The sequence below is a fragment of the Zosterops lateralis genome (genome assembly GCF_965231275.1).
Source record: "Zosterops lateralis genome assembly, chromosome: 6".
Lineage (NCBI taxonomy): Eukaryota > Metazoa > Chordata > Aves > Passeriformes > Zosteropidae > Zosterops > Zosterops lateralis.
This window is the reverse complement of record NC_139761.1, coordinates 45,806,921-45,834,100: the sequence shown is the minus strand read 5'-3', so window position 1 is coordinate 45,834,100 and position 27,180 is coordinate 45,806,921. Positions and strand designations below refer to the sequence as shown.

The 27,180-nt window shown below is 40.9% G+C and overlaps 1 protein-coding gene across 7 annotated transcripts in view; it reads right to left on the bottom strand.

Annotated features, from left to right (window-relative positions):
• Nucleotides 1-5,920: 5,920 nt before the first annotated feature.
• The window catches only part of TSPAN4 (tetraspanin 4), a gene marked incomplete at its 5' end in the record, with an annotated part of 410,665 nt that continues 389,405 nt past the window's right edge, over nucleotides 5,921-27,180 (bottom strand). For all 7 annotated transcript variants that reach the window (XM_083864515.1, XM_083864516.1, XM_083864517.1 and 4 more), the window contains 4 exons: nucleotides 5,921-6,928; nucleotides 9,823-9,906; nucleotides 11,886-12,017; nucleotides 19,388-19,489. In XM_083864515.1, coding sequence (XP_083720641.1) covers nucleotides 6,860-6,928; nucleotides 9,823-9,906; nucleotides 11,886-12,017; nucleotides 19,388-19,489 — 387 coding nt within the window. In that variant the 3' untranslated portion in view covers nucleotides 5,921-6,859. The remainder of the gene's footprint in view (nucleotides 6,929-9,822; nucleotides 9,907-11,885; nucleotides 12,018-19,387; nucleotides 19,490-27,180) is intronic.

The window sequence follows — 27,180 nt, the reverse complement described above, 5'->3', positions numbered from 1 at the left end:
CCAGTTCCTGAAATCCCTGTATTTCTCCAGTAATTTTTAGTTAATCTTCAGGATGAATGCTTTACACCTGAAACTCTTGGCACTGTCCCTATAAGACACAGATGCATAAGCAGTATACATTAACAGTTAGGAGGTTTTTATGCTGTACTTTGCTTTCTATAGAGTTTTGTTTTCTATGTGTTTAACTATATACAGTTACATGTTTTATTTTGTTGCCTGTGATTTGAACTATACTCTGTAATAGCAGTGCCATGGGAATATAAGGGGAAGTTTATAGTGGATAATTATCCCATCCTTTCAAATTATTCTTTAATTGCAAGTACAGGGATTACTGTTAAGCAATTCTGTAGTAACAAAATGTTCTGTTCTGCCTAAATGATTTCTCCATAAAAGATACCACGGACTTGTTTGAAAAATCAGTTCAACTGATCAGCTGTTTCTTCATTTAAAAACCCTCATCCTGAGATATGGAACTTCTGTTTAGCTGTCTGACACACACTGGTGTAGAGTTGGTAGTGAATGTTTTCTGGCTGTTGGAGGGAGGAACATAAACTGAGCTCTTCTTGCAGGTCAACGAACTCCAGGATTTCTAGTGAACAGACATTATTTCCATGGGGAAACCGTTTCTTGCAGGGGGAGACAGGGAAGCAAGGCCTACGGTAAAGTGACCTACCATAGGCAACTAATGAGTTTTCAGAAAAACAGCCTTTCATATGGCATTTGCCATATGAGTTAATGACAGTTTTTTTTATTTGTTTGGGCTTTTTAGGATGGTAAGATAAGAAACATAGGGCTCTGTGTTTTGCACTTCTGATGTGTCAAGACAAAACTTTGGATGAAGCTTGATAAGCTGCCTTTAAATCTCTTTGAAAATTATCACCAGGCAGACAGAAAAGTACTTTGTTTTACACAGCCAGAATAATCAGCCAGGCCTGGTATTTCCAGGTTGTGCTAAGTGTACTTTGGAAAAATAGGATGTCAGGTAAAATACTCATCTAGTTGTTGATTAAAACAGGAACAGCTCTGTCTATGCCAACATGCAGTAGAAAAGCAAAGACAACTGGGATAGCTACTGAGGGAAGTACACTGGGCTTAGTTGTTTGAAACAATGGCATCTTGAAAATCAACAGAGTACTCAATTACCCAGGGCTAAGCTCTAGTGGAAAGGCAAATTAAGCTGTAAAAGTAATACTGCTGCTCTGAGCCCATATATTTCTGGAAGCATCATTAAGTTATCATTTCTAAAGTGTAGAACCAATGGTGAGTAAATGAAATTAAATAGTAACACATTAAAATCCATGTAAGAAGGATTCTTTTAAATGCAACATGAAGAAACTGAAATTCACTGCTGTACTGCAAGACTAACGTGTAAAGTTTCACAAAGTCAAAAAGGGATTAAAGATAGATGTGGCTGATGAGACCATCTAGTGGTGCACTTAGTGGGATGAAGACAATTCAAGTAATCTAAACATCTCTCCTAAACCGAGGGAGCTCTAAGAAACTTCCACCAAAGGTAAGGGTTGTCCCTTATGACCCTTTGTGCAACAACCTCTAAAAGTCCAGAGTCTCTATTTCTCTCATTACAATTTAAACAGTACACCTGTGTTGTTGTTCAGAATGCACAGTTTAGAGACAATTTCACTTGTGAAGCTGTTTGACCTGCAGGGTACAACAAATTCTATTTAAAAAAAAAGGCAGTGTTAGACATGATAACAGATAACATACCTGGCCAACCAGACATTTTTCTGATCTGACACAGTACAAGTTCCTAGTTGTTCAAATTAAAAACATTCTGGTGTTAATTTTTCAAGTTTTTCTATGTAATTTTTGAATGTAAGCAACTACCTCAGAAAAAGAGAAGTCCTTTTATTTCAAAGGTATCAGTAACAGACAAGTTGTGAACACAAAATAATTTGGTTTGGGTCTGAGTATTTTTTTAACACTGAACCTGATCTCGCAGTAGTTCCTGAATTGTTATCGACTACCACATAATTTCAGGTTGCCCACCCTTAAGAGGAAAGAGGGGTGTAAATTTACCTGGGAATAGGTAAGCCACTTAAATAATAATACCAAAATTTTCAGGAAGGATAGATCAAATCAAAGGTAATGAGAAATGACAAAGAAGTAGAACACTGTAGGGTTTTGTTAAATTGCATACAGTGTGTGTGTGCACCTGCACGGACACACATCTTTGGGTCTGTCTAGAATCACTGTTTAGCTTGTAGTGCAGTTGCTTATAAAGAATACAAAAGACATTCTGTTGTAAACTTTAAAGAATATTTAATAACTTTTAAAAAATAAAATGTATATTTTAAATTTTGTTCCTTATATGAATGCACAAAAATGTACCATTGTAATTGCAGCAACAAAATCCAAAGAACAGAGACCTGCCCACTGTGGTAAGATACCAATGACAAGGGAGGAGAATTCACAATGGAATCCAAACATGATTTCCCATGGCAAGCCCCAATGTGTTTTCTAACTGTCTAACTCAGTATCTATGCAGATAATTTACACTTAGCAATTCTTGCAGATAAATTAGAGTAAATAAAGAGTCTGGGTTTAAAATAAATGCCACAATCAAGTGCTGGTTTCTGTTGCTTACCTTTGGTGCCACATTTGTAGCACACCACCGAAGCCAAGGGGTGAATGAAAGGCTGTGACTGTGTCCATGCTGACAAGCTCCTGTCCTACCCTGGGCAGAAGTGAGGGTTTGGGTGGATTCCCTTAGCAGCCCTATTGCTGATGCAAGACAGAGTATTTTTACACCCTCTGTGAAGTTTCTTCCTCTCCATATTATAAATCCTACAATGCTACATTTAAATGCTAATTATTGATCAAAGAATAAACCTTTATGAGTTTGTTTGATTAGAATGGGAAGAGCAAAGTGAATTTCAGTGATTGTGCACTGTATGATGAGGAGGTAAGTAATTCTGTTGTACAAGTAATAAGATTTGGCTGCTAGTTACAGTACATGAAAATAAACCATATTCTATTAAATATATGTTTTGTGGTTTTTGTTACTGTTTTGTTTTTTAATTGTGAAGATGGAAAGCCAAAAGTATATTGGACTGAATCTAAAAAGCTAAATCCTGATGCCGCTGAATTCAGTAGGTTCAGCCATATGCCCTTCATATCTTGTTATTAAGCAGAAACAGCCATGAGAATAAATTGGGAGTGTTCCTTTATTGCCTTTGTCTCTGTCTTTAATTTGAATGTATTGAGTCCTCCTTCATGTTTAAAGATAAGAAGTCACAATAATATAAAAGGCTTTACTAAAAGTGACAAGACACTAATAGAAGCAATTGGAATGACTTCTGTGTTGCTCTGCCTGCATTCAGTATCAGCAGCCTTTCAAATGGATATTATGTACTACAGGTTATTTATATATAATCAACCAGTTTAATTTGAAGTTTTATGTATAAAATGGAACTGTCTTTTTTTTTTTTTTTTTTTTTTTTTTTTTTTTTTTTTTTGGCTTTTTGTTGAGTTTTTGTGGTTTTGGGGTTTTTTTTAAAAGACTGTTGCTATTACACATCACAAATCTTCTGACCTTGTCAACAGAGAAAGGATGCAGTGCTCTTAAGAAAACATGGTAAGTCTGAGGCTTGTTATAAGCAGTGTATTCAGAGGTATGAAATTGGATTGTGCTGCTAATGCTGTCAGCAGAGTAACAGCTGTTTGGTTTGCGTGGAGAGAGTTAATGGCATCAAATATACAAAATAGTCCAGTTCAAATTATGAACAAGTTGCAGTAGCATCTCAGTTAGTAGTAGAAGGATAGTATTTTAAAAAAATTATTAGCAGCAATATGTGATCTGGGTGGGGGTTTTTTTTGTCTGCTTGGGTTTTTTTTTTGTTTGTTCATGGTTTTTGTTGCAGTGTCTGGGATTTACAAAGTGAGTGTTGCTTATACTCCCTTTAGGTACTTGTTTTTGAAAACCAAGGCAGTCTGTCTTGTAAAGACACCTAAACTGTGGAAAATTATTAGAGGAAATCATAAAATGTGACTTGTCTCCAGTCTTCTTATATTTTGTTTCCACCGAAGCTTTAGCTGAAGTCTAGAAGTGTTCTCTAAGAGCTCAGCACATATTACTGTGAGTCTCACAGGAGAAGGGTTTGTGATCTCTCTTTTCTCTACACCAGCATCAAGCAAATTGATGAGAGTTGCTCTCTGTGGGAGTTCTGCACAATGGTTTGCTCCCATCAACTGAACCATCATCAGCCTGCTGTCTCTGTGTTAATTTTTAATGGCAAGGATCACTACAAATAGACTTGTCTACCTTTTATCTGTCTCAAAAAAAATCAATGTTTTATGAATGTATTCATCACTCTGTCATGCTGCTTTTCAGTGGTAGAAACTCAGAGTTGTCAGCAGAAGCACCCCTGTGTACAAACTACAAGCCAAGGCAAGAACTAATGGTACAGCTAACCTGGAACTATGTCTGTGGAGGTTAAGAAAAGAACAGAGGAGAGAGAGGAAAGGAACAAACTTACACCATCTTTCGCAGAGCAGGACAGTCTGCAGGTCAGCCTGGGCTCAAGAAGCAGAGAGCATGGAGGCTGTGGTGACTGCAACACATCAAGTGAGCCTCTTGCTTGGAGTACAGGGTACCTGTGTGTGGGCTACTTGCTCAGCTTGGGTTTGTTGGGGCTTCTTTACATGACAGTAAAATCCTTTAGTGCTGGGGAGGATAGTGGTGATAGTGGTTGGGAAGCCATATAAAATGCACACAAGTAGTACATGACTTTTACCTTAGCCTGCACAGCTAAATGCCCCATGGGGGTAACAGTTTTTGGAAGAAAATTGCTCTTTTAAACACCAGACTGTCCTAAGCAGTTTCCCAGAAAATATGGAGTAGCTCATGCCAGAGAGTAAGAAGACTGCAGGAAATCAGCAAAGAGACCAAAAAACCCCCGAATCTAACAAGTGAGAGTGAATCTGTCAAATAATGTAGGTCCAGGAAAGGGTTAGTTATGGGTGTAAAGAAGATCGTTCAATAGGCTGTGGGTTGGCAAGTCCAGCTTTGTGCTGGAAATTGCCTTTAAATCAAAGCATGCAAAATGTCGCTCAGAGCTGAGACCTGCTGTTGTAAGCAGGGTAACTTTTTCTATGAGCTTGATGCATGGTTCCAGTCTGCAGGAATGGCTGCACTCAGCTTCCTGGGAAAACACAGCTCCATGGTCAGCTCTCTGCTCTATGTGACAGTGGCTGAGAGCTCCTGAAATGCTCACTGAAGGGAGCAGGACCTCTGCATTGCTCTGTTTGCTTGTTCCCTGCTGTGTCCTTTCCCTGGGCTGCTTCAGCTTCTCCCTGGCACACATGCACTACCTGGAGCTGTTTGCTGGCAAGGAATTATTTGTTTCAACAATAGGACACATCTGATTTTTAATCTCATCAGCAGAAGATGTGCATAGGAGGGTACTACATCAATTACTTCAGTTGTCAATGAGTGGCTGCTCCCCAGTTAAGGAAAGTTAGGGCTTTGTTTTCTGCAAATTTCTGTGATTCTGTGATATTCCAGGAAGTGTGGATTATATTCTAGCCAGCAGCTAGGTGAAGCAAAATGCATCTGAAAAAGAGCACTGAGAAGTGACTCCAGTTCTAACAGAGACTGATGTGTCTTGGCTGTTGTCAGTGTGCAGCTAGGAGGAAAAAAAAAGCTAAGCATAAAAGCATCTGAAGTCTTAATAACTCTCAGAAAAATGAGCAATGTGCGAAAGATTTTTCCTCAGCAAGGAACTCTATCATACCTGCAGATGATGTTATCCCAAAGTAAATTAATGAAATGGTGACATTTCAGGGAGGGAACAGCTGACAGCTCCGTACACATCTTCAAGCGTGGAAATGAGTGATATTTTTTGGCAGACTTACTTGAAACAGGAATGGTAAAAAAAAATAAAACCATAGTAGACTGACAGAGAGAGCCCACTCACAAGTTGTTTACTGAAATGAAGATACAGCTGAAAGTAATTACTTGTTTCCCAGAGGTATAAGTGATAGTGCCTTGTACAAGAAATAATACTTGGTTATTTCAGTTGGAATGTAAAATAGGATAGAAAGGTTTCCCCTTTCTGAGGTTAGATGCTGGGTATTTTCACCTCCTTTCAGAAAAGTATGTGTTTATGAATGTAATATATATAACATATGCAGTCAACCATCTATATGCCACTGGCAATTAGGAATTGAGGCAATGTCCAATATTGTTTTCCATTAACAGCCAGGATCTCACTGTACAGATTCTGATTAAAAGCCTGACGTTGCGGCGCGTAAGATTAAAAATACTCCTTTAAAACAATGTATTTCTGAAGATGATCCTCTCCTGGCTACAAAATCATCTTGAGACACTTCGAGGCAGGGCTGCTTGATCTTGACATTTTAGCTGTGTGCAAACTGTAGTAAAATTACAATTGCATTCAGTGCTAGCTACTACTCTGTACCTTCTTGCTGAAGAACATTTCTTTTCTTACATCCTCTCTTCCAGCCTGGGAAATGCGGGAAGGCAACCTGGCAGCTTTTGCAGAGGTTGCCTCAGTGCCATCTTTTCCTAATATGGGTTTGCAGTCAGCCCCTCATAAGCAGCCTCTCTTGCCTTGCCACAGGCCATGGAAAATGAACCACTGGTTTTTAGGTTTTCCTCTGCTTAAAGACAAGGCTGCTTCTTACCTGTGCCAGTTCAAGTACTGACTTCCTTTTCTTCCTCCTTCAGTAAAGTGGGGTGATTCACAAAATCTTCAGAAAGATAGCATTATACACAGTTTATAGTACAAAGGGGGGGAAAAAAAGGTCAGATGAATGAGCATGAAGGAGATTTCTCCTGTGTCCTTTGGAGGAGAAGCAGAAAGATTGGGAATGGTATCTATGCACAGTAGGTGTCTGCCTTGACTACCTGACAATACATGGTCATTGCAAACGTGAGTCCGAGAATCTAAGAGAAAAGAAACAACAAACAATTGTTTGTCAGTAAGTAAAAAAATCCTATGTATTGAAAGAACAAGGAAAAAGAGAAAGGCATAATACTAGTTTTCTTCACACACAGGACATGTCACATACTGCTTTTCCTACCTGTTCTGTCCTTGTTCTACTCCTAGAGCCTGTCTGCCTTTTGTCCTTATCTGCACTGCTGTCTTACAGAATGAACAGTGAGAGCAGGGCAGAGTTGATTTCACCATCAAGAGCAGCCACCAGATACTGGGAAGAGGTACACTGAAAAGAATTTGGATGCCTTTTGCTTGAAAATGTTTTATAGTAGAAATCCACAGCTGTGTGGGTATTTTGTGGGTATCCCTGTAGCTGTTGTTTTGATGGACATTGGGTTAATCCCTGGCCCTATGGATGCTGTGGTTTACTTGACTGTACTTTTCCAAGTGTGTGTGAGCACAGGTCCCTGTGGGGGAATCACTGGAGACCCAACATGCATTAATCATGGCCATCACTGCCTCATCAACAATGGATGTGTTTTTCCACTCAGCCTATTCAAGAGAAGCAGCAGGGAGGTGGGGGTTCTTCTCCCAGCCAAGCACTGACCTGTTGTGCTGCCTCTGGTAGATTACTTCATCAAAAGGGGATGGGGGAGAGAGTCTTATTTTCCTTCCATCCGAATGTACTAAGTACTTGTTACTTTCCCTTTGCAACACCACTGTAAGAATTGTCACTGAAATGAAGGTCTGCCAGGTAGCAAATTTCAGGGTACGAACTATGTTTTAAGCACTTAATTTGACCACTTCAAATGTAGACTTTACATGAGTAATAGTTCCTGTTAATGAGTACTTCGAAAGAATATATGAATATACATACACACTGTTATATTTATGAAGAAAAAAATGGTTATCTTCCTCAAGTCTCACTCTTCCACAGTGAAATCAGATTATTCGATTTTGGTGTGCTGTTATAGCAAGCACTGGCCTTTTGGAAGTATCCCTGAACTCTGCCTTCTGCTTCCTGGCAAAGGAACACCTTTGGGGACAGCTACATAACAAAACAGTGGTGGCTGAACTCGGTTCATAATTTGAAGCATGCACAACTGAGGAAGATTCTTCTGTTGCTTGTGCTGTACGTCCTTCAAATTATGTCACTGTATGTTTCTATAAGATGCTTAACATGAAAAACTGTCACATGCCATTGGCCAGAACAAAACTGAAACAGCAGCAAGAGAGGGAGCCCAGCTCATTCATGTGACAGTGCACAGAAACTTTTGTCATCAGGTAGATTCAATCACAGCAGGCAGCTGGAAGGCTGACTACAAATCAGTTGTGTTCTGAGGCGTTTTCCCTGCATTGCACAGCACTTACTGGGAATATGAATTTGCATTTTTAAATTGTCTGAAGTGTCTCCTCCCATGCAAACTAGCAATGTCTTTCTGTCAGAAAGATAGCATTGTCTTAGAACTTTATTATATTTAGGGTATTTATGAGAAGGACTCTGATCATGTGCTGCTGGGGGGTTTTTGTGTGTCCTTTAAAGATACTCTAAATGCTGAATGGATGCTCAAAAGCTGGTTTGGTTTTTGAAATTATGGTAATATATTAAAAACAATCATAAATTGTCTGTCTGCCATATGATCTTGTGCTTTTTTTTTCTCTAAGCATATCTGCTTACTATACTGGAACAAACCCCAAACTCCACTCAATTTGGGCCTGTGAGGCGTCAGGCATTTGCATTAATAAGCTGCAGCGAATGCATGACATATGAGAGAGTAAGATATGTGCCATTCTGCCTAATCTGTCATTAGTGGGAATGTGAGTAGAATACTGATCCCAGGCTCTCTCTTGCTGCTGCATACCAGGGGGAAAAAAAACAAAAACAAAAACAAACAAAACAAAACAAAACAAAACAAAACAAAAAAAACCAAAAACCAAAAACAAAAACAAAAAAAAAAAAAAAAAAAAAAAAACAAAAAAAAAAAACAAAAAAAAAACAAAACAAAAACAAAACAAAACAAAACAAAACAAAACAAAACAAAAAAAAAAAAAAAAAAAAAACAACCCAGCCAAAACAACCAACCATGGGTTAATCTGCAGTTACATGGTGTTAATTAGCTCAGCAATGCCATCATTTGTCTTTCCATATTGAGTGTGAGAGAGGGGGAGGTAGAAACTAAAGCCAGATCTTCACTGAATTTAGGAAAGGGACTTTGAACCAGCCTGAGCTCCAGCACATCTTTCACCTGTGTATCCTCAGGTGTGCCACTGGTCCTTAGACTGGCATAACCACAGCAGGTTGGGTTAGAGGCAGGTAAGAGACAAAGTGGTGGACAACAGATTCTTCTCTGACCAAAGTCACAGTGGAAAGAACTGCAACTCAAAAATCTGATAGGCAAGACTATGCCAATATTACCTACTGAGTTTCCCTGCCATTAATAGCAAGGAAGCACAGGTTTATTGGCAGGGTTGACTAATGGGCACCACATCTTGATTTGTCATTTACCCCAGAGATGAGGTTGAAGAATTAAGCTACCTCCAGACTATGTTCAAGTTGGTTATTTAGCCTAAGTTCTCTCTGGAGTATAACTGGACAAATACAGGCACCCTAAAGACAATTCATCCTACCCTGACTAGGTGTCTGGAGTTCAGTCTCCCCTCCCAAGTCCAGTTTCAGTCTTGGATAAACCACTTGATGAAGTGCCAGCTGTGCAGTATTCCTAGTTCTGTGCCTTGTACACAGTATTTTAACTAAAGTAAAACACGAAGTACTTAATAATTTTGCATGATGGTAGAGGAAAACTCTGCAAGATTTAAAACCTGCTTGAGCAGAGTATATATCTGAATTTATAGTTAGTTAGTTACAATTAGTTAGGATTTGAAAATTGATATTAAACTGTACCTGCACCATAGCTGTGCACAATCCAAAGATCCCCACTGCCAGTAAGTTTTCCTGGAGCCATACTTTCACAGTTTCATAGCAAGGCTAAAAAAAACAAGCAAACAAACCAAGAATATTGTATTAGCCATAAATACAGCTCTACTCTCCTGGGAATATACAGCCAGAGAAAAAATGGATCTGACCTAGCTGCTAGGTAGCCTGGATTACCCTTTCAGTGCTGGAGCAACCACAATGTATTTTTGGGTTGAAGCTTGAACATGGAGTACTAATCCCAGTGACACAAAGAAGTGCACCTCCAAAATGCTGCATGAGCACTGCATATAAATTCAGCCAGTAACTAAAAATACTCCGCTGGTTTTGGCTGGGGTAGAGTTAATTCTCTTCACAGTGGTGGGTATGGGGCTGTGTCTTGGATTTGTCCTGAACACAAGGTTGATAATATGGAGATATTTTTGTTATCATCGAGGAGGGCTTACACAGAGCATAGTTTTTGGTTTCCCTATTGAACTGTCTTTTTCCCACTTTTACTTTTCTGCTTCTCTCCTTGATCCCACTGGAGGGAAAGTGAGCAGGCAGCTGTGTGGGGCTTAGTAGCCAGCTGGAGTTAAACTACAACAAATAAGCAAGCACTGGGTGTGGGTCCTCTTTGCCCTCTAAAACCCAACCAGAAGCAGTGAGAACCTTACAATGAGGCTTTCATTTTCTCCACATTCCAGGGAAATAAACACTTCTTGTAATACATACAGACACATGAAACCCAACAGTCCCAGTGCAAGTGGCTCAGTAGCTGCTCGTGCCGCACATTGGGCCCATTTCACACCATTTTCCTCCATTTCAAACTGCACTATGGGCACCCCTTCATTATTTTCTTCCTGTTTTAAATTCTGCAGTAGCTGTAGCTCTGTTTTACTGGTCCAGTTTTGGGGAAGGTGGAATTGGCCCAAGTAAAACCTTTCTTTAAATAATAATGTCTGTAAGAAACATTTGCAAAAACAGTGCCCCCTCATCTTGTAAATGTTCATGGCCAAGAATCATTCAGCCTTCAGTTAGGGGCTTTTACATTTTTGAAGAACTATTAAAGCCCATCAGAAGCCAGAGGGTTAACCTGCACTGATTTTCTTGCTACCCTGAATAAAATAGAAGAACTTTTCAGTCCTTAAATTAAAAACAATTACCTGGAGCTACTCAAGAAGTATAAGGAAGCTGTGTTTGATCTGAACTCAGCCTCTGTGAGTACCAATCCATGCATATGAAATCTCACTAGAAAGTGGCCAAGAGAGCTTTACTCATTGTCTTCACAAACCATTAGAACCAGCAAAACTTAGCTGTAATTCCACTTCATCAGGTGGCCCTCCTCCACACCCCTCCTGTGTAATTGCACTACCTGTAATTAGCACAAAGAATTGCTGAGCTAATTTCAGAGACATATTTAGGCTCTGACTATCAGTTCCAGAAAGATCTTGCTGAGGCCATTGTAGGGTAATTATCCCATGGAGTTTTGAATCTGGTTACAGGCAAGCGGAGAAACGCAACAAAAAAATGCTGCTGGCAACTCAGTGGAACAGTTCCCACTCTTCTGTGCAGTGGAAGCCCCTGAACAGGAGCTCCTGGTGGGAGAAGAGTGCTCAAGGCCCTCACAGTCCTCTTGCCTCAGGACTGCCTGGACTGTGATAAGCTACAGCTGCTGCTCCAGGGCCTGTGTGTGCATGAACCATTTGCCGTTATTGCTACCTGACCCCAGCAGGTGGGACACTAAAAAGGACATTCCTGCCATTTCCTAGCTAGATGTCACTAGTCTGTGCTGGGATCAGTGCTGGAATGGACCTGTCTGCAATGTGAAACAACAGCTTGGAGCCTATGAAAGGAAACCAGCTCATAAAAATAAATAAATAGGGGGGTTCATTGGAGGTCAAAGGCCACAGTTCACAACAGGAGCCTTCTGAAAGCACCTGATGCTTTCAGAATTGAAATTAGGATAGATGACTGAGTGCACAGCTTATCACCTGCCTGCCCTTCACCTGGGCTGCAAGGCAGCTGCTGCCGTGTGCTGCAGAGCTACTCACCGCTTTCCACCAGGTCCCTGGGGAATGGAGCCCACAGTTCTCACTGAATTCTAAGCAGCAGGAGTCTGGCACCCGGGTTGTGTTGTACACCTCAAACCAGTCCGTGTAGTTGGAGACTCCACAGCATCTGAACTGGAGAAAGATGAACCGAGGTGATTCTGTCAGTGTGATCTGTTACTGACTTCTGCCTGTTCTGACTTTGCCTCCTAGAGCTTGACATTCAGTGCATTTCAATTACACCATCAGAGGCTTGAAATTTTAAAGAAATACAGTATTTCCCCAGCTTTACCCAAACAGACCCTTTTCTCCATCTCCACTCTTTTGTATTACATTTAAATATGGCCTTGTATGCAGCTAATGTTGACGCAAGAAGCAAAGATGCAGTGGGAGAAACTGCAGGAGCTGAAACTGGACAACCTCAGACAAGTACTGAGATGGAGTTATTGACTGACCAGAATTATAACAGTTGTTATAAACAGTTGTTTGCAGCTTGTCAGGTAAAAAGATACAGGTACAGCACCCATGAGATGCAGGTACTGACATCTCTACAGCCTCTACTTCTGGGATCATGATTGAAGTAAACAAGGCAAATTTCTCACTAAGCTGTTAATTACTAATCACCTCTGGAAGTCTTTGCTAGTCAGCAAAAGATGTATTTCCTTCTCTCTGTGGTGCAGTTCTTTAATGTCATCATCTGATGCTGCTCTGATAGCTGTGCCTTAAGTGTCTGCCTACAACGACACAGTGTGTGCAGAGATCACAACACTGCTAAATCAGAAGGTCTCTTTGGTAGTGGGACGAAAGGTACAGAAACACACTGTGGTACAGGGAATGGCTCTGTGGCCACCTTCCCCTGGGGAACTGGCATATTCCTGTGATAGGAAATAAGCTAGGACTCATTACCATCTCGATGTATACACCATCTGTCGCCCCTATGCAAAAGTATGAATTTGTTGTTGGTATTTAGACCCTTCAGCACCAATGAATAAAACAAGAAAACACTGGGCCGCACAACTGCTCTCTGCTATTCACAGTACCTCACACTTTTTCCAGGCTATGCCAGCCACCTACATAGTCCCAAAATTACTTGCCAGGATCTTATTTTTTAAAATGTGATTTCATATAAGCCTGAGCAATATTTTTTGCATCCCTATAGAAGCTGCTTCTCTTGTTTCTGAGAGACTCACAGTCATGCAGATATCTGCATCACCAGGGCCAGAGACCTAATTGAGATCCTGATGTTTACACTGGCTTGAGGGAGAGTTTTCCTTTGTTACATAATATTTGTAGAGTTCAGGCTGCAGTAGAGTTGAAGTGTTCTGGTCTTGTTGCACACACAAAATGTGCCACTCCAGACCCATAGAGGGCAGAGGTGTCACATGCTGCCTCATGCATCATATGATGCTTCAAGCACTCAGAAAGTACTCCTTGATAGAGACATTTCAGTGCTCACAGCAGAGTTTTTCTTCTGTCAAGGAAAAGTCAGAAAACTTTCCTGGACTAACATCTATCCCTCCAAGTTTCTGCTCCAAATTTTGATTTGGTCTGTAGTAGTACTCAATCCTCCACTTGCAAATGTTTGATTTGTAAGTTTACAGGCTTCATTTCCTACAAAATGACATGAAACTAGAAAAAAACCTTTGTGCCCTTCTTTTTTCCTCTATGTTCCTGCACAGAACAGGAGGTCCATGTGTAATGGGTCCCAAAAGTGGGTAGGAGCAGCCTGGAACACATGGCATGCATTTGAGGAAGGCTGGTTTATTTGGAAATCTAACAAGAAGGTCTTGCAGGCTGTCATCATTAGAGTGGGGAGGCAGCTCTTTGACAGACAGTGAGAAGTGACAGCTTGTAAACAGCAAGCCTTAAAAATGTGGCTCATCTGTGATGTAGAGAGTGCAGCGGTAAGGGCTGAGACGTTTGAGTGATGTTCTGGCCAAACACAAGTGACACAAGTTTGCATAAATCAGAACTAGACTCCTTCTCCCCATAATAATGCATGGCTGCAGGTGTCAGTCTGACAGACTAAGGAGATGAAGATGAAGCACGGGTTTTGTAGCCAAGTGCTCACTAACAGGGTGAGGACAGCTGCTCCTATGGAGCCTGTGAAGCAGGAGGTGGCTAGGCCATGAGCTAGGATTGGGACTCCAAAGGGTAAAAACTCCTGGTAAACCACAAGGTGAAAATAGGAAGGGATGCAGTTGCAAAGATGAGCTGCAGTTGGACACAAATGGTATAAAGAAAAGACATAAAACAGGATCAATAGTCTTGGGACTGGAAGAAATAGTGTCTGTAACTATAACTGGAAGAAATATCTTTGGAAGAAAAAGGAAGGACGAGCAATGGGATTAAGCAGCGGATGATCCATAGGCCTAATCAAGAGGAAGTGATGGATACAGCAGAGTTCTAACACCACAGAGACCTGAGAGTGCAGAAGAAAGTGAGGGAGCAGTGCTCAATGAAGGCCAAGTTCCGTGACAGGCATCTCTAGGGAACAGGGGCACTGATCCATGGGCAAAGATGCAGGAACGAGGAAATAAGCAGCAATGGGATTGAATGGATCACCAGCTCAGATTCAGCAAAGAGGTCCAGCTAGAAACCAGAAAGGCAGATAAGCTGAGAGCTCAATAAACTCAGAGACTTCACTATGGATGTCCAAGTAGGAAAGAGAGAAAGCAAGAGTGATTTTGGATCATGTGGCAAGCAACTGATTTATCCCAGGTTGATGCAGCTGAACAGTAAACAGCCAAACTGTTGAGAGATGAGGGGAATATGGAGGACTTTTTTTAGAGTCCTCTTAGATTTGAGAGCAATATTCTCTTGAAAATTGGCAAGGTTTCTAAGCAGGGATAGTTGGAGGCAGGCCTACTCCAACCTGGAGTATGGAGAAAGCTCAGGGCACATGAAGGACAATGTCTGTCCCAGCAGTTTGTTGTAGCCAGTTCTGCCATGAAGGCTGGTTGGTGTTCTGCCAGTGCCATGAAAGGATTGAAGACTTGATTCTTGCTACAACTACATTCATTTTTTGGTCACATTTACATTCCTGTCTTGTTCCCTTCACACGTTAAGTGATAAAATTACACAAGGTTGCCTAATTGCTTAGTTCTGTTCCTATCTTCAACATTTAAATTTTTTAGAAACAATTACAAACTAACTAACAGTGCTTATTTGGGGGTACCCAGTCCAACACACTTTAAAAGGGAGTAATCTATTAAAAATGTTTCTATCTCAGTGCTACAGTGCAACTCCTGATAAGGAATTGGACACTTGTACATATTTTACAGGCAATCCCAATACTGAAGGCTTTGTAGGCCTTATCTTCTTTGCTGAATTCCTGCAGACTCAGTCAGGATGGGATAGAGTTCATGAAAACAAACAGGCATTCAATTCTTGTTGCAGACAGTTTTTAAGCAATGCCTTGTTTTCTGGTTTTGTGAATGGGGCAAAGAACTAGAGACAGGTTAGGGGGCCTTCTATACACCTTTTTCCTCCATCACTGTAAAAAGTGGTGAGTAATATAGTTTTGTTCTAAAAATCATGTTCAATGGGTGGTTTTGATTACTTCAGCAGTAATTCTAAAGTATGGCTTGATCTAATATAATCAATGACTGGGAAGAGGGAGATGGGTCAAATTTCTTCTCAGTTACAGCGGTCTAAATAGACAAGAAAAGGCATTACAAAGCAGCAAAAGTGAGCTGAATTTGCTCACTTTAATGAAGCTAATAGGTTTTCTGCATGCTTCTCGAATTACTGCCCAGTTAGTTAAAAGTAGAAGTGCTCAAATATTGATCACAAAGATGTTGGGGATGAAGCAACATTTTAAAAATTAATGCCTGTTTCTCATTTTCTAATGATGTCCACCTGTGACTTTAACCAGTCCTGGTGGGTAAGGAGTTTAATGCAGTTCAAGGTAACTTACCTCCTGAACTATCAGAATTTTAGTCATGTTTGAAAATCATTTTGTAAGCTTTCGCAGTCTTTGGCCACGACACTCAGAATTCATCTGCTTGTGTTTCTGATCCTTTTAAGGTTTGAAATGCTATTGAGAAAGGCTGAGAGTTTGGTTAGCTGAAGGTATTAAAAAGAAATCAATAGAATGTTCTGATTTGAAACAGCTCCCTGACCTAGAGGCTTACTAGGACTGCAAAATGAGTCCACTGCCTTTCCTCTCATACACTTTGCAGGTTTGCAGCTTAACCCAACTCCTTTATCAGTAACGTGAACAGCTCAGGCACCAGCCAAAACTGCAATTTCCCCTTAAAAGACAGGCCCTGTTTTTTCCTTGTTTCCTTGAAATTTGTAGGCTTCTGTTAAAAAAGGGAAAACCATTTCTCAAGGCACAAAGGCTTTGGAAAAGAAAACCTTCCTCAAAAGATGCTCAGGCCTTTCACACTTAGACAATCACCACTCACAAATCACTGTGTGCACTGGGCATCCACACTCCTGGTCAAAACTCCCCTCTGATTTGTGAGTGGCCAGTCCCACAGAAGTCAAATGCCATCTAAATGTGGTTCCCTGGAAAAACTTTTTCCTCCTTTTTTCAGCCAAAGCTGCCATACACAGCAGTACCTAATGAATGCAGGATGGGGATGGTCTCTAAGTACATCTTGGGAGAAATTAAAAACTATGCCAGAGTGTCTAAGATACTGCTTTAACCACTGCTCAGGCTCTGAAAAGTACTTTTGCAAAGAAAGCAGTGCAAATGCAGAGGGGACAAGGGCTCACTATGATTTACTGTCATGTTTTTTACATGGAACTTTTTTTTTTTGAGGCTGCTGTTTTCCATCCACATCCAGACAAAGCCCATGGCTCAACCAATGACTGATGTCTCCCATTAGGATAAACACTGTCCTATATGGCAACGGTTGCTCTGCTGTCGGTTTTGTTGAGAGCCTTAGGAGACAGAATGCAAACAGCAAGCCTGGGCTGGGACTTCCCTGGCAGAAAATCCCCTGTATCACCCTAATCCTCCAATCAGTGATTACACTCTACTGATTAGGGATGTAAGAGATAATGATTATTACACAAAAACCCCCCAAGTTGGCATTTAGATAGCTCTATTCAACTGCAAAGTGTTTTACATAATTAACCATGATGGGATTGTCTTTGCTGCACCTCTGCAATAGCCTATTCCCACACAGTTTTGAAAGATACATGTGAGAACCAATTATGCAGAGTGGCAAAAACGGATCTGTGGGAGCTCTTCCCTGTTCTCCTCAGTGCCCAGCACGGGGAGCACAATGACTTTCACACTGTGGTACTGCCAAGCTGGCGCGTGGTGATTTCACAGAGGCCATGAGAGTGATGTCCCCTGGCTGCACACAGCCCGTGGGATGGCATTTTCTTGTCATCTTTTGAGCTCTTAGGAGTTAGCTAACAAGAGTTTCATCTGAAGCTTATAAGGCACTCTTTAAACTATAATGAGTTTCAAGACCAAAGGAATTATCAGGACAAATGACCTTGATCTGCAGCACTACACAAACCACAGACTATTGAATCCTGCCTCAAACCCAAGCTGGTCACTGAACGTGACCATTTCCTTTAAGCAAAAAGCCAGGTCTTATTCTTTAGAGAAAAATAATCTCCTGTGCTGCTGTATAACAGCATCCCACCACCAGATACATCTAACATGGGTTTTTAGTTCTTGGATCAATTACAGAGCCCTTTTCCCTCACAACCCTTTTTCCTTCCTGCTCTCTTTTTAAGGACTGCAATCACATCACTACTTCATCTTTGCCTTGTTTATATAAGGTATTTAAAATTTCTCACCATAATGTCACTTTCCAAAATTCTTATTACTCTTTTACATCTTTTCTGAATCCAATCAACTTCTGAAGATTTTGAAAAGATGCGACTATGTGAACTAGACATTGCATATATTGTTACACCTATTTTACACAAAGGGGAGCAGAAATATGGTGTTTATACCATAAGGACCATGAGTGCTCCAAAAACTGCTTTCCCCCCCACCTTTGCTTTTAAGAGTTCTTGGGGTGTCACTGAAATTAATACTTACTGCAAACATTTGAATATTAGTAGTTTTGCTACATTTTTACTACACATAAAGAAGTTACTGTAAAAGAGTAAGCTTTCTAATACTGTTAGCCATAAGCAATGATACTAAAATTTTTATCTATATTTCACATGGCTTACTCTCAGGTTAGCACCACAAAATGCCTTTCTCTTGTCAGTAATTGATGCCTTCTCATATTTGATGTATTGGAAAAAGGAAAAAGTACTGGAAGAGGAAATTACTAACAATTTTGCAAGATGTTGAGGCCTTTTAAAGGTAACTGAAAGAACTTTTCATGTGCTGTTGTTGAGATGCAGGACTGGAATTGGCTTGTTTGCTGGACCTGAGCTGTTTGTCTTTCACACACAAGAGTGTTGTAGGTGACCTACTGCACTCAACACAGAGAGGTCCTGCAGACCTAGAGATGCACAAGGAGTTTGGCCAATCAGTTCTTTTGTTCTGTTAGTGATCTCAAATCTTTAATTTCTCAGATAATTTCTTAGCAGCCTGTTGCTCCTGTTACCTTGTATTGTTCATAAGAGGAGATTTAGGGAGCACTGAGAGAGGCTACTGTCTTTGATCCATTTTAGACATCAGGCAAGACTCATCCCCTCCTGTCTGTACCACACTTGTACCACTGGAGGAGAAACTGAGAAAGCTATGCAAGATTTTTTGAGTGAAGCCAAGGCAGTGCACGTGCTTCTGCCTAAAGCAGAAGAAGAGCTGGAGCACTTTTCCATTCAAGAAGCAGAGAACATGAAATCAGGAAGATCACTCCCAGAAGAACTGACTACAAAACAAGAAATACAGAGCTAATAAACCTGAACTGTCACTGATGGTGTTTCCTCAGACAAGGACAGGAGGAGGAAGCCAGCTACAATGTTCACTAGTCCTTAGCAGATGAACACTGGCAGAGGGCTGCCAGAGAATCAGAACAAAGAGACAACAGCGACAACACAGCAAAAAACATTCCCTGTCCCCCTGTGATGGAGGATGATTGAAATCTGCCAGGGAGAAAGTACTGACTGTAGGACAAGGTTCCAAACACCATGATCTGTTTCCATTTTGACTCACTAGTGGGAACAATAGCAGCAGTGAAAGGAGACAGGACAGAAATGGAAAAGTGGTTGAAGAGGTTCTTTGCTATTGCTCTTCATGTCAACATAAGCCCCTCCTTGACTTTAAAGAGCAGGTATTGCTTGTTTCCCATCTGACCAGCTCCTTCACCCTCCACATAGCACAGAATTGCATGAGATGTAGGCATCAACTTTATATAACCTTCTAAAAGGAAGAAGAGATTTCCTGTCAAAGGAGAAATAAATAAAAATTGCTGTTTGTTACAAAAAGCAGAGATTAGTTGCTAATTTGCTGCTGGGTGGGAGAAAGAGAGTGGCTTGGGATTTGGAGGTTTAATTAGGTTCACACCCAGAACATGCTGTTACAGAACCCAGAAGGTAAAGAGGAAGAGATAAAAGAGAGAGCTCAGACTTACATCTGTTTGAATAATGCTCCATGCATTAGTGAGGCCAATATTTCCATCTGTCCCATACAAGTGAAGTCCTTTCTTCAGATCCCGCTGAGCATACTTGTCAATCTAAAAACAACAAAAGACATAGAACTCAAAATTTGCTGAGTACCACATTTCAGAAACAATGGAGCATAGAGATGTTGGACAATGATCCTGTACTGAAATGAATAAAAGTTTAGCCAACATTTAAAAAATAACATGAGGAGTTCCTCTTCTGTGTTTATGTTCTTGTTTCCCATCACAGAGACCTTTAATACATCTTTTCCCTTCTCACATAACTACCAAAGTACTACAGGGAGACTGGATGCAGTTTAACCACTCATTTCTGCAAATAATCCCTTTTATGAAAACACTCATCTACACACAGTGTTTCCTTTTAGCTTAGTATCTTTAACTGTGACCAAGTGCATTAAAGTGTACTCTTCCATACTGGAAAATAGACAGACATGGTGTATTCCCTAGTCATTACCCCTCTGAACCTCATCATTCCAACAGGGGGGAGTGTCTCTAAAATGATGTTACTAACGTTAATTTTAAGTTAACAGAGGCAGCAAAGGTATTTTGCTTCTGCCATACTCTTGGGCTTTACTTCTACTTTGTACAGTCAGAATTGCTTTCTGACTGCAGCTGCAAAAAAGGTGGATGCAAAGAATCTTGCACAGTGTAGAAACTCACTACATCATAATTATTATGGGGAAAATATAAAGTTACTCAATAACATGACTCTACAAAAATACTATGACCTCAAAAGCTCACCATGTCCAGGAAGCCTCTGCTGTTAATGTGCAAAAGATTGTGCTTGATCTGTCCAGTTCTTTTGTTGCCTTCCTGAAAGTTTACCAGCATCATGTTGAGCTGGCAATAAAGCAGCTTTGAGGCAGTACAAGAAACAGCCCAAGTTAAGATTAAGCACAACTTAATCTCAGCCCCTTAACTATCATGCAAGGCCTTTCTCTAGGATGCCTTCCTTGAACAGTAGGTGCTGTGATCCCCCTGTAATTATCATGTAAGCTGCTTTTGGCTTTACACAGAGATTATACATAGTCACTGGTACGTTAATTAGAAGAGAACACCAAAGCTGAAAGCTGTCATTAAATTTGGAATTAGTTGAGAAAATTACAGGCAATAAACTATAAACTTATATGTGTTGGGGATTCCTAGCATTCATTTAAGAATTAGACTGAACTGTGTTTCAGCTCTGCACTTACCCTCAGCTCCCTGTGTCTCAACTGGACCTGCTGTGGTCTCCAACAGAGCCATCAATTAGGATGGAAAGGCATGGTTGTGATGCCAGTCTCAGGCTTGGAAATTTAGTTAATGTCCTACAGAGGCAGTGAGGTAAATTAATTGTTGAAAAACTAATTCTTATTCAGAAACTGACAGAGGTGAAGAAGAACAGGGTAACTAAGGGCAGGTCGAGGTAGAAATCCAGCTAAGTGATCTGTTACCTTGAAGATGAAAGAGAAAGATTTATTTTGAATATTAATTTATCTCACCTGAGAATATCTGCCCTGTACAGTGAGAGGGCTACACACCAGCCTTAGGTTCATATCAGCACTAATATGGAACAAGGGAGAGAACAGTGATTCTTATCTGAAGGGTAAATGCCATGTTAACAAAAGGATGCAAAATACAAAGTTTGCATTTCCTCACTCAAGTTTTGCTTTGCAATCTTGACCTCCTATTGAGATGGATAAACATCATGATAATTTATTAACTTAGCATCCATAAAAGATCAAGAGCAAAGTTTTGTTAGTCCATGTGTGCTTTAACGTGGTCTCAAGTGATTGTGTCACCATGCATTCCTGATCCTCCTTCTACCTGGAGAAGCCTCACTAGCAAGCAGCTTGCTGAGCCAAAATGAAAGCAAGTCCTCTCTTCCTCATAAAATTAACCACTTTTCCTGTACAAAGAAAAGTGCAAGGCCTTTATACTGGGAACACAGCTGGCATCAGATTTCCATGTTTCAGAAACTGAGTAACCAGCAGAGCATTAGTCAAACAAACAGGCACTATGTGACCAGTTCTCCCACTGCTATTTCAGAAAGCCTCAACATCAAGTCCTGCACATGGTATGATAATCATTATTTGTTCTTTTAAAAATAAAGTGCATGTTGAATCTTGCTTGGAAGAGGATGCAAGTTTATTTAGAATCCCACACCACACGTGTCTCATTTCCTCATCTCTCATCTCTGTGCAGGCTACAACTTTGAAACAGGCAAACACATTGTGGAACAGTATTTCCAGATTGTTTTACCTTTTTATTCCATGTCCACTGATAGGGAAGGCATCTGGACTGGAAATACCAGTTTTATACATATGCACACATAGAAAACTTTATATAGATTTGAGTGATGGTAAAGGTAGGATTTTACACAGTTCTCCTTTACTAAAGTTTCCATCTGACCTTCTAATTAAGAGTGCTGTACATACAACAGTGTGCTGCTCTCTAAAGAGCAGCTCATTTAAAATCTGTTTGTCCCAGAACTACTCCTTGAAGCATTCACACTCTTCTCTTTGCTCACACTAGGGTCAGAAAGGTGTTGATCAAACTCTAGGAATAACCTTGTACAGAACAACTGAGTTTGTGGGTGGCCACTGGGCTCCAGGAGAAAGGGGGAACAGGGATCGGCCCTTGGCCTCCTGGCACTTGAGTCTGCAGCTGAAGTGCCAGCAGGAAGCCCCCCACCCTCTGTGTCTCCCCTTCCCATTTGTTATTAATGCGTTACCGTGCATGAATTAATCAGTGTTGACATAGCCTTGGACTTCCTAAGAGCCCAGACGAAATTAAACAGGATCACTGCTCTCCATCCCACTGTGAGGAGCTCAGTCTCTACGTGCAGTCCTATTAAAAGCACATTGACCTCTGCTCAAATAACCTGTCTGCAAGGTTACAAGATGGGTATTTTTCCCCCAATTGAAACACTACTTGAAGCTCTAGACATATGATTCCTACTGGCTTTGACTAGAGAGGGGTAAGTAAAACCCAAGGCCTATTGTGGGGCACAGCTGGCAAGTGCTCTTCCAGGTCCTCCTGTTTCCTTCTAAGCTCAATTTTTTCCTTCCTCAAAATATTTTTAGAATAACAGGAACTTTTCAATATGCCTTTATTCTAATTGTAAGTTTGATTTAAATGAAAAATACCAAAACACCCCCAGCTGCCTCTTCTGCCTTTAATTTGATTTTTTCAGAAAATGATCTTTCTGAAAATGAAATGCTGTGCCACAGTGATTCATCACATCTCCTGACAAATGATCCTACCCAATATTCACCAATCTGTCATCTTCCCTTGTTTGTCTCTGAGCTACCAGTCCTCAGCCAGGAAAAATGTCTATCTCAAATCAGGACTGAAGTATTGTATTTAATATTCTGCAATTTGAATCTGCTGCATTCTTCCATACACGAGCCAGGCCCTTCACAAATCACTGCTCTAGTGAAGTAGCACAAAGAAGAATAACAAAAACTCTCTGCAGACAAACTGTTGCTTTAAATGAGGTGCATGTTTTTAGACATGTGGAATACCAGAGAATTCTTTAGACGAAAGAGTTTTTGAAAGATTTGGCAGCAAGAATCTTTTATCAATCTGTTATCGAAGTAGAGAAAAATTCTTTTCCTCCTCAGGATTCATTGGTCAACAGATGAGAGGTGAAAGCTTGAAGCTGGCATGCCATCCATGTAAATTCCTGTGAGCCCTGGGTTCAGACATGCTGGAGCCTTGCCCATGCTTAGCAGCCTCATCAGGTTCCAGTGGTGTTTCTGGTAGGTTAAATGTGTCCCAGTGTGGTGATCCAATACAATCCATGCCTTCAAGAGAAGCACTTCTTAGAGCAGGGCATGCATATTGCTGCACTTTTTCTAAGCTAAGATCCTGTTCCTACTGCAAAGAGCAGCAATACTTTCTCACTGACTTCCATTAGGCCCTAATAGGGCTCTTAAATCTCTCACTGTCCTATTACAAAGACTTTCTAAAAAATATATACTGATCTAAGCTGGACAAGTTATGTGCAGAGAGTTTCAGGCAATGAAGAAAATAAGAAAACTCACTATTTGAACTGAAGAAGGGAAAATGTAGGGGAAAATGTAGCAGGACTACAGAGAGTCTGCCACAGAGGTCAGGAAAGGTGGCTGGAAGCTAGATGCAGTTACAGCAAATGGGCAAGGATCTGAGCCTCACCTAAACTACAGCTGAGACAAAACATTGCTTAAAAAAAAATTACTCCAGCCTGCATATAAATCCAGGCCAAATAAAAGTGTTTCCTTCTTAATCTGTATTCTCTTGAGGCAGCTACTTAAGCTATAGCAATGTACACATAAGGCTGTTTTTACTGTCAGCTTTGTCCCTCATGGCCTCAGAAATCCAGAGCCTCTGAGCAGAACTGTGGCTGGCTGACAAGCCCAGCTGGAGAAGCCAGCACATTTCAAGAGGACCTGGGGCTGCCAGACTCCACCTTGTCTCCTTGAATAAGACAACCTAAGAATAATTGAGAAGGAGATAAAAACTGTGTAACAACAGCGACAACAAACACCTGCCTAGCATAGACATGCTGAAACATTCTGCACTGCAAACATCCAGGTTTATAATTAATTCCAGCTCTGTTTTACAGATGGGGGACTGCAGGGGCTTTCTCAGTTCCTGGGGGTGGTTTCACAGACCTCACACTCTCTTGTCTAAATGAAAGGCTTTGGAGTTTATGTACTTACTGTTAAGGCATGAAAAAGAAGACAAATACTGTTCCCTGAGAAGCCCAGTCCTGGATTTTGCTGCTGATAAGCAGGAGGAAGTGCTTTGAGCAGAACGTCTTGGGCAAACAAGAGAGCTGTGTCTGTGCAGAACACGGGTTTTATCAGTATTTACTGCTAATATGACGCACGACTTTGACCAAACTGAAGCTCCAGCAGTGCTGAAGACACAAAGTCCCTCCCCTGTCCCAGCACCCTGAGAGGGAAAGGTGGTTTTGCTGTAATCTTCCCTGGAATAAAGGTCAAAATAAGGCTTTGGGGAGATTCTTATTAACTCCTTTTGAACTTGTTGAAAGCATGAGATGTCACTTAGATTGGGCATAGCCTTTAGGAAAAGGCCAGAGGATGCCAGCAGTATCCCCAGCTTCCTAACCTGCAGGCAACTAGAGACTTTTAATTTCAAGCCTCAATGCTTTCCTACCACAACATGAACAAAACTTCTACCCAAAAAGTCCCCTCAACTGGAGAAAGCCTCTCAGCAGTGTTCCAATATAGGTAAGCAAATATTCTTGACCTTTCTGATGATTGCTTCCCCTACCTCTCTGCCTTTCCAGCAGAACAGGAGAGGCTCTAAGGAAATGACAAAATATCCAATAGTTTCCCACCGGGCAAAACTTTTAATTTAATGCCTTGATAATCATTCTCTACAAATAGCAGGCAGTGGGAAATCGAATGTAAACAGAAAGTGCCTAATCTATAAGGTCATTTGTGGGAGCCTTTGCCTGCTAACAAGAGATGAGATTGATTGTACCAACAGGTAAGGCTTGTTTTAAATGAGATGTCCCCAAGCCTGTCCATAAGAAGCTGAGAGCCACACATGCTCTCCTCATCACTGAAATCTCCCTTACACCGTCTGCCTTTTAATAGAAATCTTTTAAGATTTTAGTAAATAAAGAGATACTGCATGATTTTTGGTGATATTTGGCAGTTAAGGGACAATATACTAATTGCTTGCCATTATCATCAATGTGGCCCATCTCCAGAACACTTCACTTAGCGCTGTGGGATTCCCTTCCTCGCTTTCCCCCAAATGTGAAACAACTTCAGGACTTAATGTTTAGGGTTTTTTGTTTTGCTTTGTGGGGTTTTTTCTTGTAACTGCTTCCTTTAACACAAAAATCTAGTGAACACTCTTCTCCTAGCTTGGCTGCAAAAACCAGCATCAGGCATCACTTTACAGATGTTCTAAACTTCAATAATTTAGTTGAAATACTTATTGCCCTAGCAGAGTTTGATATCAGGAGAGGTGCACTGACACTGGCTGTGTAACTTCAGAATAGTAAATAATACAGGAACAGAAGATCAAAGGAAATGGTCTGGGAGCAGAAAAAATGTTTCTGAAACCTACTGGCTTATGTCAGCTAAGACCTTCCAGCTGTGCCACAGGCTCTCTACACAGTCTTGAAAAGTCACTTTCTGTGACTTTTCTTTTCTTGTTTCAGCTATTTGTAAAAACAGGAATAGCCTGACTCTAGTCATGCCATGAAGTAACAGTGCAATAAATAATTTGCAGTAGGCATTTGAATACCAAACTCAACCTGGAAGATGAAGCCCTTGAACACAATCTGAGACAACGAATGGAGTTTCTAACAAGAGAGAGAGAGAAACCTTCCTGGCACTTGAGGTAAAACTGAGGTTCATCAGGAAGCAACAGGCAGGACAAGTACATCATGCATTGGGCACTGGCCTAGAGCAGGCAATTGGTGAAACTATAAGAGAAAGAGTCTCCCCCTCCATGTGTTCTGGCAAGAACCAAAAAGTTGCAATAGTGTTTAGTAGAGAAGCAATAAAATGAAAGAACTAGGGTTATTCAAACCAGTGTCTCCTGGGGCCATGGTTTGTGCATATAATTAACTGCAATTTCAGTCACTGTCTTCTGCCCACAAGCACCTGCTTGTACTCAAGTGCAGGCAAACAGCTGAGGCTGCAGGAAAGAAGCCACTGAAACATCCCTGTACTTTTCACACTATTGAAATGCCAATGAATGCCACAGCAGCTTTAGTTCCTCTGTTTTTAACAGGAGATCACAAGGATGGCAAGTTACTAGACTCTGCAACTCAAAATTTTTCATGCAAGAGCAAATTCAAATGTTTCCAGCAAACTGCACCTGATTTTGTCCAAATGATGCCTTTAAAAGTCCGAGGAAGAGACCGGCATTTTATCATTGTTTAGCTTCCTATTATTGCTGCTCTAAGGGGAAATACACTGCTCTGTAGCCAGAGGCCACTGCCATGTAATCTGTTCTTAGGCACAGCAACAGCTGAATTACTTGTGCATCAGGTCCCCACGTTTGTTTAAATAAAGTACATCATAACAAGCTCAGAGACACAGGCTCAAAATGTTAAGCTGCAGCTGTGCAGTTTCTTGGCTCATTTAGAGAATGAAGAGTATCAGAGCCAGCACCTTATTTCAGCTGTCTGTCTGTATGGCACCTGAGTACAGGTACTTCCCAATGAGATAGTCCAAGACCTCCTTAAAAAACAACCCCAATCTTTATTTTTAGTGAAACTAGGGGGTAAAGCTTTAAATATGAATCCTTGGCTTGCTGCTTCTAGTCTCAAAGGAGTTTTAATGCTGCAGCAGACACGGGGCAAGGGCTGGGTGAAACTAGGCAGGTAAATCAAATCAATTGCTTACTCAAAAGCCTGACACTGCAAAGTAACTACCATGTTATTAAGTCAATTCTTCCTAACCATTATGGATTTTGGTGACAAAAGCCTCACAGCTTTCCACACACATGGTCCCGATTCACTCCTTTCCTTCCTCTCCCAGTAAATGGTAATTTTGGCTTGAACTCTAGTGGCCTCAGGAGCACACCTGTGCCAGGATGTAAAGACTCCTCTGAATTATGCTCATGTATTGAAATTCCATGCACACTGAATCCAGGCCAACAGAAAAGGGAAACACTCATTTCAAAACCTGTGCTTATGTTGAGCATATTCCCAGGTTATTTGTATTCAGCCTCCTTACCTTTTGTTTTCTTTTTAAATTTTAAAATAGATAATCACTTTCATTTGT